General features: G+C 65.1%; 1 protein-coding gene across 1 annotated transcript in view; it reads left to right on the plus strand.

Annotated features, from left to right (window-relative positions):
• Positions 1-12,283, plus strand: part of TNPO3 (transportin 3) — a 32,275-nt gene extending 19,992 nt beyond the window's left edge. Inside the window, exons 11-24 of the mRNA XM_044429352.1 lie at positions 390-423; positions 1,687-1,906; positions 2,219-2,410; positions 3,099-3,190; positions 3,900-3,976; positions 4,219-4,279; positions 5,074-5,214; positions 6,302-6,418; positions 7,517-7,611; positions 7,933-8,089; positions 8,674-8,841; positions 10,077-10,189; positions 10,515-10,605; positions 11,259-12,283. Coding sequence (XP_044285287.1) covers positions 390-423; positions 1,687-1,906; positions 2,219-2,410; positions 3,099-3,190; positions 3,900-3,976; positions 4,219-4,279; positions 5,074-5,214; positions 6,302-6,418; positions 7,517-7,611; positions 7,933-8,089; positions 8,674-8,841; positions 10,077-10,189; positions 10,515-10,575 — 1,528 coding nt within the window. The 3' untranslated portion in view covers positions 10,576-10,605; positions 11,259-12,283. The remainder of the gene's footprint in view (positions 1-389; positions 424-1,686; positions 1,907-2,218; positions 2,411-3,098; positions 3,191-3,899; positions 3,977-4,218; positions 4,280-5,073; positions 5,215-6,301; positions 6,419-7,516; positions 7,612-7,932; positions 8,090-8,673; positions 8,842-10,076; positions 10,190-10,514; positions 10,606-11,258) is intronic.
• The last annotated feature ends 1,866 nt before the right edge of the window (positions 12,284-14,149 follow it).

Raw genomic sequence — 14,149 nt, forward strand, 5'->3', positions numbered from 1 at the left:
TCCCCCTGCGGGAACCCTCTGGCCGCTGACGGGCCGGCTCCCGCCAGGGGACGAGCACGCGCTGCGCTGCTCTGCCCTGCCCGTCCCGCTCTTCCGGCGGCCTCGGGGAGCTTTGCTGGCTCGTTGGGCAGAGCAGCTACTTGTGGCTCTCCTCTGAGGAGGCCCCCAGCCTCCCGCCTGCTTCACGTGGGCACGGCTTGGTGGCAGAAAGTAGGAGGGGGCCCAGGGGGCCCCCGCTTGCCCGCCAGCCACGCTTTTGGCTCACCACGGCGTTGCACAGGGCAGGCGTGTGCCTTTCAAGAGCCACGAAGGAGGTTTGGAGCACCCGTCTGGGAGAGTTGGGCTGGGAAAGCCCCAAGCAGGCTGGCCAGTTTTCTTGCTTCCTTTTTTGAAAAAACCCGCTTCTCTTCCAGCCCTTGTAGGGTTGGTATTTTTAAATCCTGACTCCTTGTGAGCACTTGCTGGAAGGGCACTTTAGTACAGCAGATCTGAAAATCCCAGGAGATTCATTTCTAAAAATCCGGCCAAAGCCAGCAGTGACAGAGAGAGAGGTGGCAGGGGGGCTGCGAACGGGAGGGTTTTGCTGGCATGACGTTGCTTTCCAAGGGCTCCTGGAAGCATTTTTCATCATGCTGCAGCTTTGCTCGGTCATCTGAACATCTGCGTGCAGATGTGCCCTAGCGTGTGAGGTTGCACAGACACGCACACTCGCCGTTTATCCCAGATCCTGACGCGAGCGGCCCTCGCTTTCACCCACCAGGGGCACCCTCCCACTGCAGCTGGAAGGGAAAGCCGAGCAGTGGAAGCCCACCGGACTCCGGCAGACTTGGGGGTGTGAATGCAGGATCACCTGCTGCTGCATTGGAAACAGTGTAGAGTTAGACACTGGGATTCTTTTGCACGAGCCAGCCTTCTGGGATGGGGCGACTTCTGTGGGTGTGGGGGGGAGGCGGAAGCGGCTACCATGGTGCTGCCTCCAGACCAGATGCAGGCTCTCCGTGAGCACCAGCGCGGGGGGAGCGGTCCTGCTCGTGGGTTTCCACTGCGGCAGAATGCCGAGCTGCGCGGAAACGTGGCCTCGCCCCCCACCTGACCCAGGATCTCTCCTTGGCTCAAGGGCAGAGCATGTAGCTTGCACGCAGGCGGTCCCGGTCCAAGCCCCGACATCTGTGGAAGGGCGAGGAAGGACCCGCAGGGAGGTGAGGCCGGCAGCTGCACCCGGCGCTGAGCTATTTGGACGGCTGGGCCGGCTCAGCAAAAAGCGGCTCCCATTTTGCTAGGGGAGATTTGAAAGGGGCCACAGTTTTTAAGGCAGGTGTGTTGAATTGCTTTCTTCCCAAGGACTGAATGCCATTCTGGAGCAGCCCTCGGGGCCAGAATGCCAGTGTGGCTTAACTTAGTGCTAAGCCTCAGGGAAAAGTTCCAGCTTTTACAATGGAGGGAGAGCAGCCCAGAGATCAAGAAGCTGTTGATTGATCGGAGGCCGGGGGGTGGGTGGGTGGGAAGTGTGTCCCCCCCCAGTGGGTGAACAAGCAGGCGTGACCCCCTGGGGATCCCCGGAGAGCCGAAGCGCAGAGCCCCGGTTTAACTCTCCTCCCCACAGCTGCCTTGCCACGAGTGGTTCCCCCCCATGGCACGTGGCGTGCCGGGCTGTGGGGAGGCAGGTTGTGGGCTGTGGGAAGAAAGGCGGGCGGATCGAACGGAGCCCGCTTCCTTTTGGAAGTCTCGGGGGCGATTGGGTGGCTGACACTGCTCCCTTTCCACAGGGAGAACAACCCGACGCTCGTGGAGGTGCTGGATGGGGTGGTGCGCCTTCCCGAGTCCGTGCACATGGCCGTCCGCTACACGAGCATCGAGCTGGTGGGCGAAATGAGCGAGGTCGTGGACAGAAACCCCCAGTTCCTCGGTGAGTTGGACGAGAGGCGGCCCTCTGTGCCCACCCGCCCGCCTCACCCTTCAGCCACGCTGGCTCCAGGCGGCCTCTCCCAGCACCAGGCCAGCCCGGTGGCGGGCACATGCCCTGATTAACGGCCAGGCCCGTGCCGGCCTCAAAACCCTGCTCGGCCGGGCAGGGAAAAGTCCGGCCCCTCAGACTCCCCGGCGCAGCCTCTGCCAGTGGGGCCGGGCCGGGGCACAGCGCCCGTCATGCCCAGTGGGGGGGCTGCCCGGGCGCCCTCTGCCGCCGGTCTCAGGCTCTCGCCGGTCTCCCCGCCCCCAGACCACGTCCTCGGCTACCTGATGAAGGGGCTGTGCGAGAAGACGCTGGCCTCCGTGGCGGCCAAGGCCATCCACAACATCTGCTCGGTGTGCCGCGACCACATGGCCCAGCACTTCAGCGGCCTGCTGGAGATCGCCCGCTCGCTGGACTCCTTCATGCTCTCGCCAGAGGCCGCCGTGGGGCTCCTGAAAGGTACCACTTTGCTCCCCCACCCCGGTGGGGGGGGCACAGGGGGTGGCCTCCAGGTTAGGACCTCAGAAATCGGTCCGCTCCTAGCGTCAGAGAATTGCGGGAACGAAGCTGCCGGGAGCTGGGCCACTTCGTCCCTCACCCCCTTGCAGCGTGATGGAGCTTGCAGTCCAGCGCCCTGGGAGGGCGACGGGGAGGAAGGCGGGGCTGCAGGTGGAGGCGGAGCCTCTGGAGCGACTTCGCTGGCAGGGGAGCCATGTCGTGAGGGTGGAGAGTGGCGGCGGCTGCCCCCACCGCTGGCCTGGGCGGACGCGGAGCAGAAGCGCCCCGTGGCTGCCGGGAAGGCAGCGGCCCCCGTGGGCTCTCGGGCAGGGCTTCCCTCTCCCACCCCTTTTATCTTCACACCCACCCTCCGAGGTAGGCTAGGCGCGAGACGGTGAGCCAGCCCACGGCCCCAGTGGGCTTCCTGGCTTCCGCCGGAGCCTCACCCTCTGTCCCAGCCTTCCCCGCCGCGGTGCCGCCGGGGGGCAGGCCTCATCCCGGGTGGCTGGGAGGATGGCAGTTGGCTCTGCCCCACGTGCCTGGAGGGCCCGGGCGTGGCCCTTGCCGCTCTGGGGGCTGGTTGGGCGGGGAGGCCGGCTGTGGCCCCGCTCCAGCGAGGGGCACGTGACGCTCGCCCTTTGCTCTGCAGGGACGGCGCTGGTGCTGGCCAGGCTCCCCCTGGAAAAGATCTCCGCGTGTCTCAGCGAACTCTGTGCCGTGCAGGTGATGGCACTGAAGAAGGTGCGTGCTGGGGGGGCACTTTGCCGCACGCGGCATCCCTTTCCTGCGGGGGCGGTGCTTCGTGCCGGGGGGCGCTTGGGGTGCGAACCTCGAAGGCTTTTTAAATGAGTGCTATTTATATCTAGCATTGATGAGCCTCCTTTCAGAATCAGGCCTCCCTCCGAAACGCAGTGCCGTGTCGGCCTCAGCGGGCGGCTGGCAGCAGCGCATGTGCCAGGCTGCTTGCGTGCGGGGCTCGAACGCGGGCGCGGAGGCTTCGCAGGCCCCGGGCTGCTCCGGAAACGGCCACGCTCCCCTCAGGGCACCTCTCGCCAGGCGCATTTCCCAGCCCCTTCTCCGGTGCAGGGGCTGCCTCAGAGCAAAGCGGAGGCGGTGTAGCCTCTGGGTGCTTTGGTGGTCCACGCTATGGAAAGGGAAGAGGGGAGTTCAACGGGGGGGGGGGGCAGTGGCCATCTTCAGCAGCATCACTGCTCGCAGTGGTATCCGCTGCGGCCCTCAGCCGGGGGCGCAGGGTCCCAGCTCCGGCAGGCCGGCTGGTGGTGCTGGGAGGGAACGCTTGTTCGGGGTGTCCGGCGGGCACCGGGCGGGGAAGGCCCGCACAGCGCCTGGAGCTCAGAGCAGCCCCGGCTCCTGGCTGCACGCCCTGTGCCGGGACGGGGCCCTGGACTGACCCTTCGCCTCGGGTGGGCTGGGCGCGTGTCTCCCTCAGCTGCTGTCTCAGGAACCCAGCAACGGCCTCTCCTCAGACCCCACCGTGCCCCTCGACCGCCTTGCCGTCATATTTAGGTACGGATGCCCGTGGGGGGCTCGGGGGCGGCAGCAGGGCTGCGGCTGAGGTGTGCCCCTCCCCCCGTTGCGGCGCAGCTCTCCTGGCTGCCCTCGCTGAAGCGGCCCGAGTGGGGGTGCCCCACCCTGCCCTGCCGTCTGGGGTTGCCCTCAGATCTGCAAAGCAGACACACCTGGGAACTGCCCCCCCAGGGGGCAGGTCGCAGCCCCTCCCAGCCTCCTTTCCCCTCTTTTCCCTGCAGGCATACCAACCCCATTGTGGAAAATGGGCAGACACACCCGTGCCAAAAAGTCATCCAGGAGGTAGGTGGGGGCAGGGCTGGCACCCCACACGTTCCCGGGGCTCTGCAGAGGTGTGAGGGAGGGAGCCCCCATTGCTGCCCCAGTCCAGTGACACGGGGGGGGGGGGGGGGGGGAAGCAGCCCTGGCAGGAGAGAGGCCGTCTCCAGCAGCCCAGTGCCGGACCTGGCTTCCCAGCCGGGCTCCCTCCAGCTGCCTGGGAAGGCTGGGAGGTGCATTCAAATGCACCTGGGGGCACCTGGTTGGGGAGGTGCTTTGCAGGCCTGCCCTGGCCACTCCTGGAATCATAGAGCAGTAGAGTCGGAAGGGGCTGTGCAGGCCATCCAGTCCACCCCCAGCTGTAGCGGGACACCCAGTCACCCCACCCCACCCAGGGGGCTGCCCAGCTTCCCCTTGAATGCCTCCAGTGTGGGAGAGCCCCCCACCTCTCCGGGCAGCTGGCCCCACTGCCGTATCGCTCTGACCGTGAGGAAGCTCTCCCTTGCCTTGGCGACCTCCCTGGGCAGCCCTCTCTTCGCCCGGGGCAGGGCAGGTTGCTCCAGGTCAGCAGTGGGGCTGGGTGGCGCGGTCTAGACAGGTCTGCAGGGGGGCAGGCGCCCCCGCCCCGAGGCTGGCCCTGCTCCAGTCCGCGCTTTTGCTGCTCTGTCCCCTGCAGACATGCAGGCAAGGCAGGCCCGGCCAAGCTCCCCCGTGCCCGGGCCACTGAGGCGAGCCGTTCGCCTGCTGGATTGGGCCGGTTGCTCTGCAGCCTCATCCACCTGTCCGTCGCCACCGCCTCTTTTCTTTCTTCCGCCCAGATCTGGCCCGTCTTGTCGGAGACCCTGAACAAGCACCGTGCCGATAATCGCATCGTGGAGCGCTGCTGCCGGTGCCTGCGCTTTGCTGTCCGATGCGTAGGCAAAGGGTCGGCGGCGCTGCTGCAGCCCCTGGTCACACAGGTAACGGGCGGGGGGATGCAAGGAGTGGGTCGGGGCCGGCGTTGCACCGGGGGCTCCACATCTGAGCACACGCGTGTGCCCCCTCGGTCTTCCGCTGCGTCCTGTGTTGGAACAGAGGGGTTCCAGGTGCTGCTGCCCCCACGTGGGTTTGTGTCAGTGCAGAGGCGTACAGGTCTCGTTGCCGTGCCCACAGCTCTTTGCACGAGCCCTGCGAATGGAACGGGGCTCCGCGGAGCACAGGCACCGAGTGTTGGACTGCAGAGACAGTTTGGCACAGAACGTGCGTGTTGACTGTGGGCAGGCCCTGAACTTGTCTATTTGTGACAGGCCGTTGAATTGCGAAAGCTCCCACGTGCCCCCCGCACTTCTCCAGTTGGGCTGAAACCCGATCAGGCTGCAGTCCTGCCTGGACCACGCTCTCGACTGCCTCTGCCCTCAGCCCCCCGCGCGACCCTTTTCAGCCCCCCTCTGCAGAGGCAGGTGGCTGAGCCAGCCCTGCCAGAAGGGGCTCCTCCCGGGCGCAGGGTCTGCAGCCCGCAGCCTGATGGGTCTGAGGGCGCCCCAGCCTCAGCTGTGCAGCCTCGTGAGGTTCCCCCAGGGGGCAGCACCGTCCCCCCAGCCCTGCTCTCTGGGGGAATCCCCTAGCAAGGCAGGCCCTGGTCTGCGATTGGGGGCTGTGCTGGGGAGGGAGGGGCTCGTGCCCTCCCAGAAGGGGCCTGGGGCTTCGCAGCTGCTGCTGTTCCTGGTCCATGAGCAGGGAGGCGGGGCAGCCCGCCCACCCGCCTGCCTCCCTCCTCTGTGCTAGGCGAAGGCGACATCTAAGCGCCTGAGGTTCCGTCGCCTCCCCGGCATCCTTAACGGCTGGGAGCCTCCCGTGTGCCAAGCAGGCGCTCCGCCACTGAGCCGCAGCCTCCTTTTAATGGGCTTCTGGCTGTCCCGCCTGCCTTTCCGCGGAAGCGAGGACCGAGCAGCCGAGGCACAGCCAGCAGCGGTAGTGCGGGGGGTGGAGCCGCCCGCCACGGGACGGCCCGCGGGGGGCTGCCCAGCTCGCCGCGCCCGCGCTGACCCGGCGTGGCTCCCTCCGCAGATGGTGAGCGTCTACCAGGAGCACCAGCACTCCTGCTTCCTCTACCTGGGCAGCATCCTCGTGGACGAGTACGGGATGGAGGAAGGCTGTCGGCAGGGGCTGCTCGACATGCTGCAGGTAAGTAGTCCTCGGCCACCGCCGCGCGCAGGAGCCAGCCACTTGCCCCCCTGCCGCTGCCGTCCCCCGAGGCGCCTCCGGGCTCTGCCTGGCCACTTGGCTCCTGGTGAGGCCACTGCCCGCAGCTTGAGTCTTGAGCAGAACGGGCCGGGCCAGGGCCTCCAGGCTTCCTGCCCTCCGGGGCTTCATTTCTTCAGAACACTATTCGGGGTTCTGTTTTTGTTAATTGGGGAGCTCGTTCCCCTTGTGCTTTGGCTTAGGGACACGTCGCTTTTCTTCCTGTGCCTTCTGGGAAAGGAGCGTTTCTGTGCCCCCGCTTTGGTGGGGGCATCCCTGCAGCTCCCGTCACGTCTCCACTAAGAAATGCCGGCTGCTGCCCAGGAATGTTCTGGAAGCGCTTCTCCTGAATGCCCTTGGCATCCAACTCCTGGGAAGTGGAAGGGATGCCACAATTCCTGCTTGGGGCCCACCTGGGACCGGTTCCGGTGCAGCTTCTCTGCATGGCACCGCAGGTGTCTCCGTGAAAGGGCTGAACAAATGCCACCCGTGCCTTGGATTGTTCTGCTGCTCTGTGAGCATCGAAGCTGGACCTGCCCGTCTAACTTTGTGGTGGACTACACCCCCCTCCATCCTACAAGCATGCCCCTCAGCTGAGGGCGAAGGGAGTTGTAGTCCTGCACTTCTGAAAGGCCCCTGGCTGATTTCTGCAGCAGCGGGTCTGTTGGGTAAAGTCGGGCGGGTGAGCAAGCCCTTCTCACGGTCCACCCCGAGTCTGCTGCCCCTCTGCTTCCCAGGACGGCCCTTGACTTTTCGCTGGTGTTGTGCAGCAGGGAGGGTGAAGCCCCCCTCTCTCCACATCCTGCACCCTCTCAGAAGCCCCCCTTGTGGCCCTGCCTCCCTTAGGGTCCCCGGACCTTTGTGGCCCTTCCTCCAGGGAGGGACTGCTCCAGCCTCTTGATCATTTTGGTCCCCCTTCCCTGCGCTCTTGAGGTGGGGGGCAGGGGCCCCCTGTGCAGCCCCGCCGGCCGTGACGAGGAGGGGGCCTTTGCTTGATCGGCACCGAGTGGCTGAGCCGCTTTCCCTGTCCCCCTTGCCCAGGCCCTCTGCGTCCCCACGTTCAGGCTCGTCGAGCAGCCAAACGGCCTCCAGAACCATCCGGACACGGTGGACGACCTCTTCCGGCTGGCCACCCGGTAGGTGGCCATGTCCTGGCCCAGTTCTCAGCTGCCGGGCTCCCGGTTGCCCCCCCCCCGGCCGGCCCGGGCGGCCCCCTGCTCCTTGCCAGAACCCTGCCAGAACACAGACGTGCTGCGTTTCCCCTATGGGGAAGGGGCGGATCCTTCAGCATGTGGGGCCAGGAGCACAGAGGGCCCCAAAGCTCGGTGAACAGGTGGGGGCGGGCGGCTCGGGGGCTCCCGGGAGGCCTGGGGCCGAGCGCTGGCGGCCCCTGGAGCTGCCCACGGGGCTTGCCGAGCCCGCACGCCCCTTGAGCAGCCTGCCCCCCCCCCACACAGGTTCATCCAGCGCAGCCCACTCACCCTGCTCCGCAGCCAGGTGATCCTGCCCATCCTGCAGTGGGCCATCGCGGCCACCACCCTGGACCACCGCGACGCCAACTGCAGCGTCATGAAGTTCTTGCGCGACCTCGTCCACACGGGAGTGGCCAACGACGTGAGTGGCTGGCGTGCGGAGGAGCCGTGGCCGGGCACGGCCTGAAAGCCGGCTGGCTCCGTGGGCCTGGGCCTGGGCTGCCCCTCTGCCTCCCCGGCTCCTTCCCGGGAGAGTCCGGCCGGGGGGCTCGTGCCTGGTCGGACTCGCCCTGGGCCTGCTCGTCGCTGACGCCCGGCCCGGCCCGGCCCTGTTGCGATCCTTGGCTCAGGGAAGCTGCCTCTCCTGGGCAGCACTGCGTGGAAGGGCTGGGCGTGCGTGGGGTGTTGCACACGGAAGCGCGGGATCCGGGCCTCTGGAAGCACGGGCCTGAGCCAGAGCCAGAGCCGAGCGAGGCAGCCTGTGGGAGCAGAGGCGCAGGTGGGCTCTGAGGAGGAGGCCGCCCTGCCGGTGGCCGGCGCCTGGCCCAGCTCCCAGGGAGAAAGGGGGCTGCCGCCTCCATGGCTCCGTGCCTTGGAGGGCGAGCTGCGACTGCGCGCCCAGCAGGATCTGGGTGGGGTGCCCCATGGTGGGGAAGGCGGCAGCCCCTCCTCCCCCGTCCCGCGCCCCCCTCGGTGACGGCCGCCCACCCGCCTGCCCCCCTGCAGCACGAAGAGGACTTCGAGGCGAGGAAGGCGCTCATCGGGCAGGTGATGACCCAGCTGGGCCAGCAGCTCGTGAACCAGCTCCTGCACACCAGCTGCTTCTGCCTGCCGCCCTACACGCTGCCCGACGTGGCGGAGGTGCTGTGGGAGATCATGCAGGTCGACCGGCCGGTAAGGAGGGGCGCGCGGGGGGCCCGGTTGGGGGTGGCCTGGGAAGCCTCCCTGGGGCTCCCTCTTCAGCCCGCCTTGGCTGTCCTTCCCGCAGGAGCGGAACCGTGCAAACGTGCCAGTTCTTTTCCGGGCCGCTCGCGTGACTCCGCTTGCGTTATCGATTAATTAAAGCTTTTTCTCTCCTGCCTGTGAGCTGAGACTCTCTGGGCAATTTACAAGACAAAGCCAAACCTGTAAAAGGCCATAACATGGAGCGTAATGGAAAGCCAGCCGTTTAAAGCAGAATAAACGCAAAGCCAGCGCCCAGGGTGCAAGCCAGCAGCCTTGCAAAGGCCTGCGGGGGGATGGACACCACTCTTAACAGTGGAGGGCCAGACAGCCCAAGAAAACAAGGTGGACTTCACCTGGCACTCCGCCTGTTTCAGTTCTAGACTGCCCAAATGTCCAATTTCACAACAAGTGTGTCAAACCCAGGAGTGTTAAAGTGCAACAGAAAACTTGCGAGCACAGAATTTAAAACCGCTTAATTAAAAACAACCGAAAGCCACAGTTAATCCTGTTCAGGCAGCTGACGGGTCCCATCCTGTGCCATTAAATGCCCAGGACCAGAGGGCAGAGGTATCGGAAGATGGCCAAGCACCAGGCCAGCACCTCCAGCTTCCAGATGGATGTGGTTTCATTTTCAGATCGGTGCTTGTCCTTGTAGTTGATGTTGTTTGTGAATGGTTTTTGATATAGTTGTTTTATCACTGTTCTAAGTTTTTATCTTAAATTTTGGCTTTTTTTGCTAGCCACCCTGAGCGCCCAGTAGAAAGGCAGGGCCCAAGTTAGTGAGGTATTGTTTTATTCGATGCATCCCCTCTGGCACTTTTTGAAAGCCTGTGGAGGGCTGTCTGGGGAGGCCCCGCGGGGGCAGCAGCCTCGTCCGAGGCTAAGCCATGATGCCGCTTGAGAAAATCCAGTGTGTTGCCGCTTCCTTTGAGCCCTGACCTGACCCGGCTGGCCCAGGATGGGCTCTTGTCTTTCCCGAGCCTCAGTGGAGAACATTTTCCTGGCTCTGCTGCCCCGCCTAGAACCTGGACCTGGTGGAAAGGGTGCCATTCCTGGTAACCCGTCCAGGTTCTTTAAAAACGCCCGAGGGTCTCAGGTCACGTGCTCTGAGCTGAACAACTTGGGGGCCTGAGGGGCCACAGTAATGCAGTGCCTCTTGCTCTGGTTGCTGCCCCCCCGCCCAGACCTTCTGCCGCTGGCTGGAGAACTCGCTGAAGGGCTTACCAAAGGAAACGACGGGGGGAGCAGTGCAGGTGACGCACAAGCAGCTGACGGACTTCCACAAGCAGGTGACGAGGTCAGTGCAGCCCCCTGGCTGGGCCGGCGGCTGGGGGCGTGGCGGGGTCTCCAGCAGCCGTGCCAGGCGCCCCGCGTGCCTGCCCGTCCTGGAATCCGCGGCCGGCTCCCGAACGGCCGGGGACAGGCCACTGCCCGCGTGTGCGGGGGGGGGGGGGGGGGGGGGGGGGGGGGGGGGGGGGGGCCCGGCCGCCTGGGCCGAGCGGAGGGGGTCCCACGAGGAGGAGGAGAGGGACGCCCCAGCGGAGGCCGCTGCGCCACTCGGACGCGCCCCGCCCCGCGGCTGTGCCCGCACTGGAAGGCTGACAGGTGTCTCCTCCCCCCAGCGCTGAGGAGTGCAAACAGGTTTGCTGGGCTCTGAGGGACTTCACCAGACTTTTCCGGTAGCCTGCACCGCCTTCGCTCTGCCTGTCCCAGGTAAGCAGAAACCGCCGTGGCGGCCTCAGGGCCCCGGTGCCCAGGTGCTGGGGGGTGCCAGCCACCAGCCTCTCCTGGTGTTTCTCTCGGAGCCTCTTTCTTTAAATCTGAGTGTCGACCTCCCCCCTTGCAAAAAATGACGGCACGTACTTCTGGTGCCGTGTGCGTGCGAGAGGGTCCTGCGCCAGAGGTGCCCTCAGCCTTGTTTCGACCGACGGGCTGCCTCTCCCTCCCCAGCCGCCCACGTCGGTCCACCGGGCCCACGAGTTGGCAGCCTGCGTGGGGCACGAGGGCCCTTCGGGGCCTCGTCTGGGGCTGCCGGGAGAGGCAGAGCTGCTCACGTGCCGCCTGCTGTCCCCGGGGCAGCGCAATCCAGCCAGGATTTCTCTCGGGCGATGCTCAGGGCGAAGGGTGAGATGCGCCCCTCCAGTTAGTTTCCGCGATGCTTGCGCCGCAGAACTTTTCTGGTGGATTGGTTCCAAATGCCCCACATCCCTAAGAACCACCTGCGAAAACGCCCCCACCCCACGTAAAATGCCTCGGGAGGGCCCCCCGCAGCATGGGATTCCTGCCCAGTTTGGGGCAGCTCGTGCAGGGAAGCGCCCTTGCGCTCGCAAGGGGGTGCTGACCCTCCGTTGACGCCCCCCGCACAGGAATGTCTTATTTTCAGAAGAGGAAAGAAAACCACCAGGACGGCGTCCCGCAACCAGCAAACTTCCTTGCGGCCGAGGGCGCTGCCTCGCTCTGGTGTGTCCCACCAACCCGGAAGAGACGCTTCGCCGCACAACCGAGTCGGTGAAGTTCCTGCTTGTGAGAGAGCGAAAACACAACACACCCCCAGGGCGCAGCGTGTCCACGGCCATTGATGGCTGCACCTGCCCGACGGCATCGCGGGGGGGGGAGCCAGTTTCCAGGTGGACTTGCTTTAAAAAAGAAACAAAACTAAACAAAACATACAAAAAAAGGAAAAAAAATGTTTTTAAAAACGCAAAAAGATGAACCCATAGAAAACTAATCTGCCTGGCAGCAAAAAAGATGGGGAAAACAAGGTAGAAAACTTTCTGTGAAATGAAAATAAAAGAATTACGTAAGGATCTGTTGGGATTTTAAAAATCTAGTACAACCCATAGTCTGCCCTGCAGGGGAGGGGGGAACCGGGGAGCACGGTCCCGTTTTCGCAGACCCCCTTTGCCGATAGCCAGACCTCTGCCTCCCCCCACCGCAAGTCTAATGGGAAGTTTGTTTGATGCGAGAAGCTGCCATGGAGCACGGGAGGGGCTGACGCCCCCCCCCCCCCCCCCCCGCAGGAGAGAGGGCCGGGAACACTCGGCTTCTCTGGTCCCCTCGGCGCGTTGCTTGCTTTGATAAACTGTTATAATATATATTATATATATTTTCTTTTTTTAAGTTGATTTGGATTTTTTGAAAATTTGGTTTAAATTTGTTTGGGATTTTTTACGGTGGGGGGAGGAGGGGCTCTGGAGAACACGTGGCGGGCGGGCGGGCGGGCGGGCAGAGGACACCGAGCCAATCCGGCAGTGACTCGGGCGGGGGAAAGAGTCGCGGACCCTGCGCAAACGTTAGGACCGGAGGGGATGCTGTTCCGTCTGGTGTTGTAGCCATCTCGAGAACAAGACAATAAACACAAAGAAATAAAAACAGACAAAAAAAGATCACACTGCCGCCGTCTCCGTAGCAGCTTTGTCCGGGGGACTGACTGTCGGCCTCGCCCGTGTGCCCGGCCCGGAGGGGAAGAACCGGCTGGCGGGCTTTGGGGAGCACGGAGGCGCTTGTGCCTCTGAGCTGCACCAGGCTCCGTGTGGGGCCTCCCCTGCCCTGCGGCGAAGCTGCCAGCCAGTGGCCGGCTGCCCTGCAAGGCGCTGCTGCCGGCCCGTGCCAGCCGGCCCCCCATCCAGCGTCCCAGCAAGTGCCTCGCTGGGCTTGCGCGGGCGAGTGAGGCGCAGAGCCGTGCTGTGTGGCCGGCTGGGGGTTGAAGGCCCGTCCTGTCCCGGTCGGCCTGGGGCTGCCTCTGCCTTTTCCTGGAGACTCGGTGCGAACAGGCAGGGAGAGGAGACGCGTGTTGGGCATTTTGTGGGCAGGGAAAGCTGGAGCCGGCCCGAGTGGACGGGCAGGCCGCCGTGGGGTGCAGCTGCGACGTGTGCATCCCGTTGCAGTGTCACGCAGGAGAACGCGCGTCTGCTTCAGCTCGAACTGTTGCGGGAATTAGTGCAATGGCACCGTGGACCAACCCACAGGGGCACACGGGGCGCTTCCTCCTCCTGCCCCTGAACTCTCAAGGCGTTTCTTGCAGCGGGACCTTCGGCTTGAGTTTGGAGGAGGCCTTGGCGTAATCAGTGCTTCCTGCCCGCTGCCTCGTGCGCGCCATCTCGCCACCAAGCCGGGCGTGAGCAGCCATCCAGGCCCGGCAGCTCCCGTTGCCCCGGCCAGAGGTGGCCACCGTCCCGCCGTGAAGGCAGAGCCCCTTCCCTGGCACGAAGCTCCTTTCCCAGGACCCTGCAGAGGAGCCGAACTTGAATTCCCATCTCCCAGCCAGAGGGGCCAGTGGGCGCAGCGGGGCACCAGTCCCCTGGTGGGAAGGGGGGGGACCCAAGCTTGTGTGAACAGATGCTCTGGCGCGCCCCAGCTTCTGCTACGCCAATTTCTGAAACTGGAAACGGTGGTGCTTTGGGGACGGGAACAGGCTGGGGACCGGATGGGCGAGTCGTGGCTGTTACTCGTGTGGTGCCTGGGAAGCGGTGCTGCTGTCCTGCCCCGCACGACGGTACCTTTGTGTGGAATTTGGCAAGGGACCCGAACTTGCCCCCCCCCCCAAGGACTGATCAGCCACTGCAGACCACAGTAAATGCGTTTATTCACAAGGAGGCCGCCACAAGGCCCGCTCGCCTGCTTTTCAGGACCCCTCTGCCATGGTGTGGCACAGCCTTATCCCTCGGCCCACCCAAGTCGGCAGCCGCTCACGGGGGAACACGCCGGAGCGCCCCGTTCGATGAAACCGGCAGCCCTTCCCCAGAAGAGCTGGACTCCGCAGCCGGCACACCACTTCCCCCTCCAGCATTCCGGCTTTGTTCACCTTGGGGGTGGGGGGCAGCCGTTCCCCTCCCGCCCCGAGCCCCCTTGGGGTCCAGGGCTTTGCCCCACACTCTCGAGCAGCACTTGGCCTCCGGCCAGGCCCGAGGGCGGCTTTTTGAACACGGTCCCTTTGGAAGAGCGACACGCGGCCCCAGGCGTCGTGCACGGCCCTGGCAGGAGGGTGTTCCTGTGATGCGCCGAGGTCGTCTCGGGGAAGCGCACGAAGATTCGCTGCCCGTGACAGCCCTGCACCGCAACCTGCGCGGATCCTGCGGGCCACGGCCCTCCGCGCTCGTCCGGCCCTGCTCGACGGGGCCAGCCAGGCGCCTCTGCCGCCACTTTTCGCAAGGCTCTGTCCACGGACCCGTGCCGACGGTCCTCGCAGCGGAAGGCGAGCGTTGCAGCGCCCACCAGACATGCTGTCCGCCGTGGTGGGACACGGCCCTGAGCGGAC

This window comes from Varanus komodoensis, unplaced genomic scaffold (assembly GCF_004798865.1).
Source record: "Varanus komodoensis strain SLA01 unplaced genomic scaffold, ASM479886v1 scaffold1, whole genome shotgun sequence".
In the NCBI taxonomy this organism is placed as follows: domain Eukaryota; kingdom Metazoa; phylum Chordata; class Lepidosauria; order Squamata; family Varanidae; genus Varanus; species Varanus komodoensis.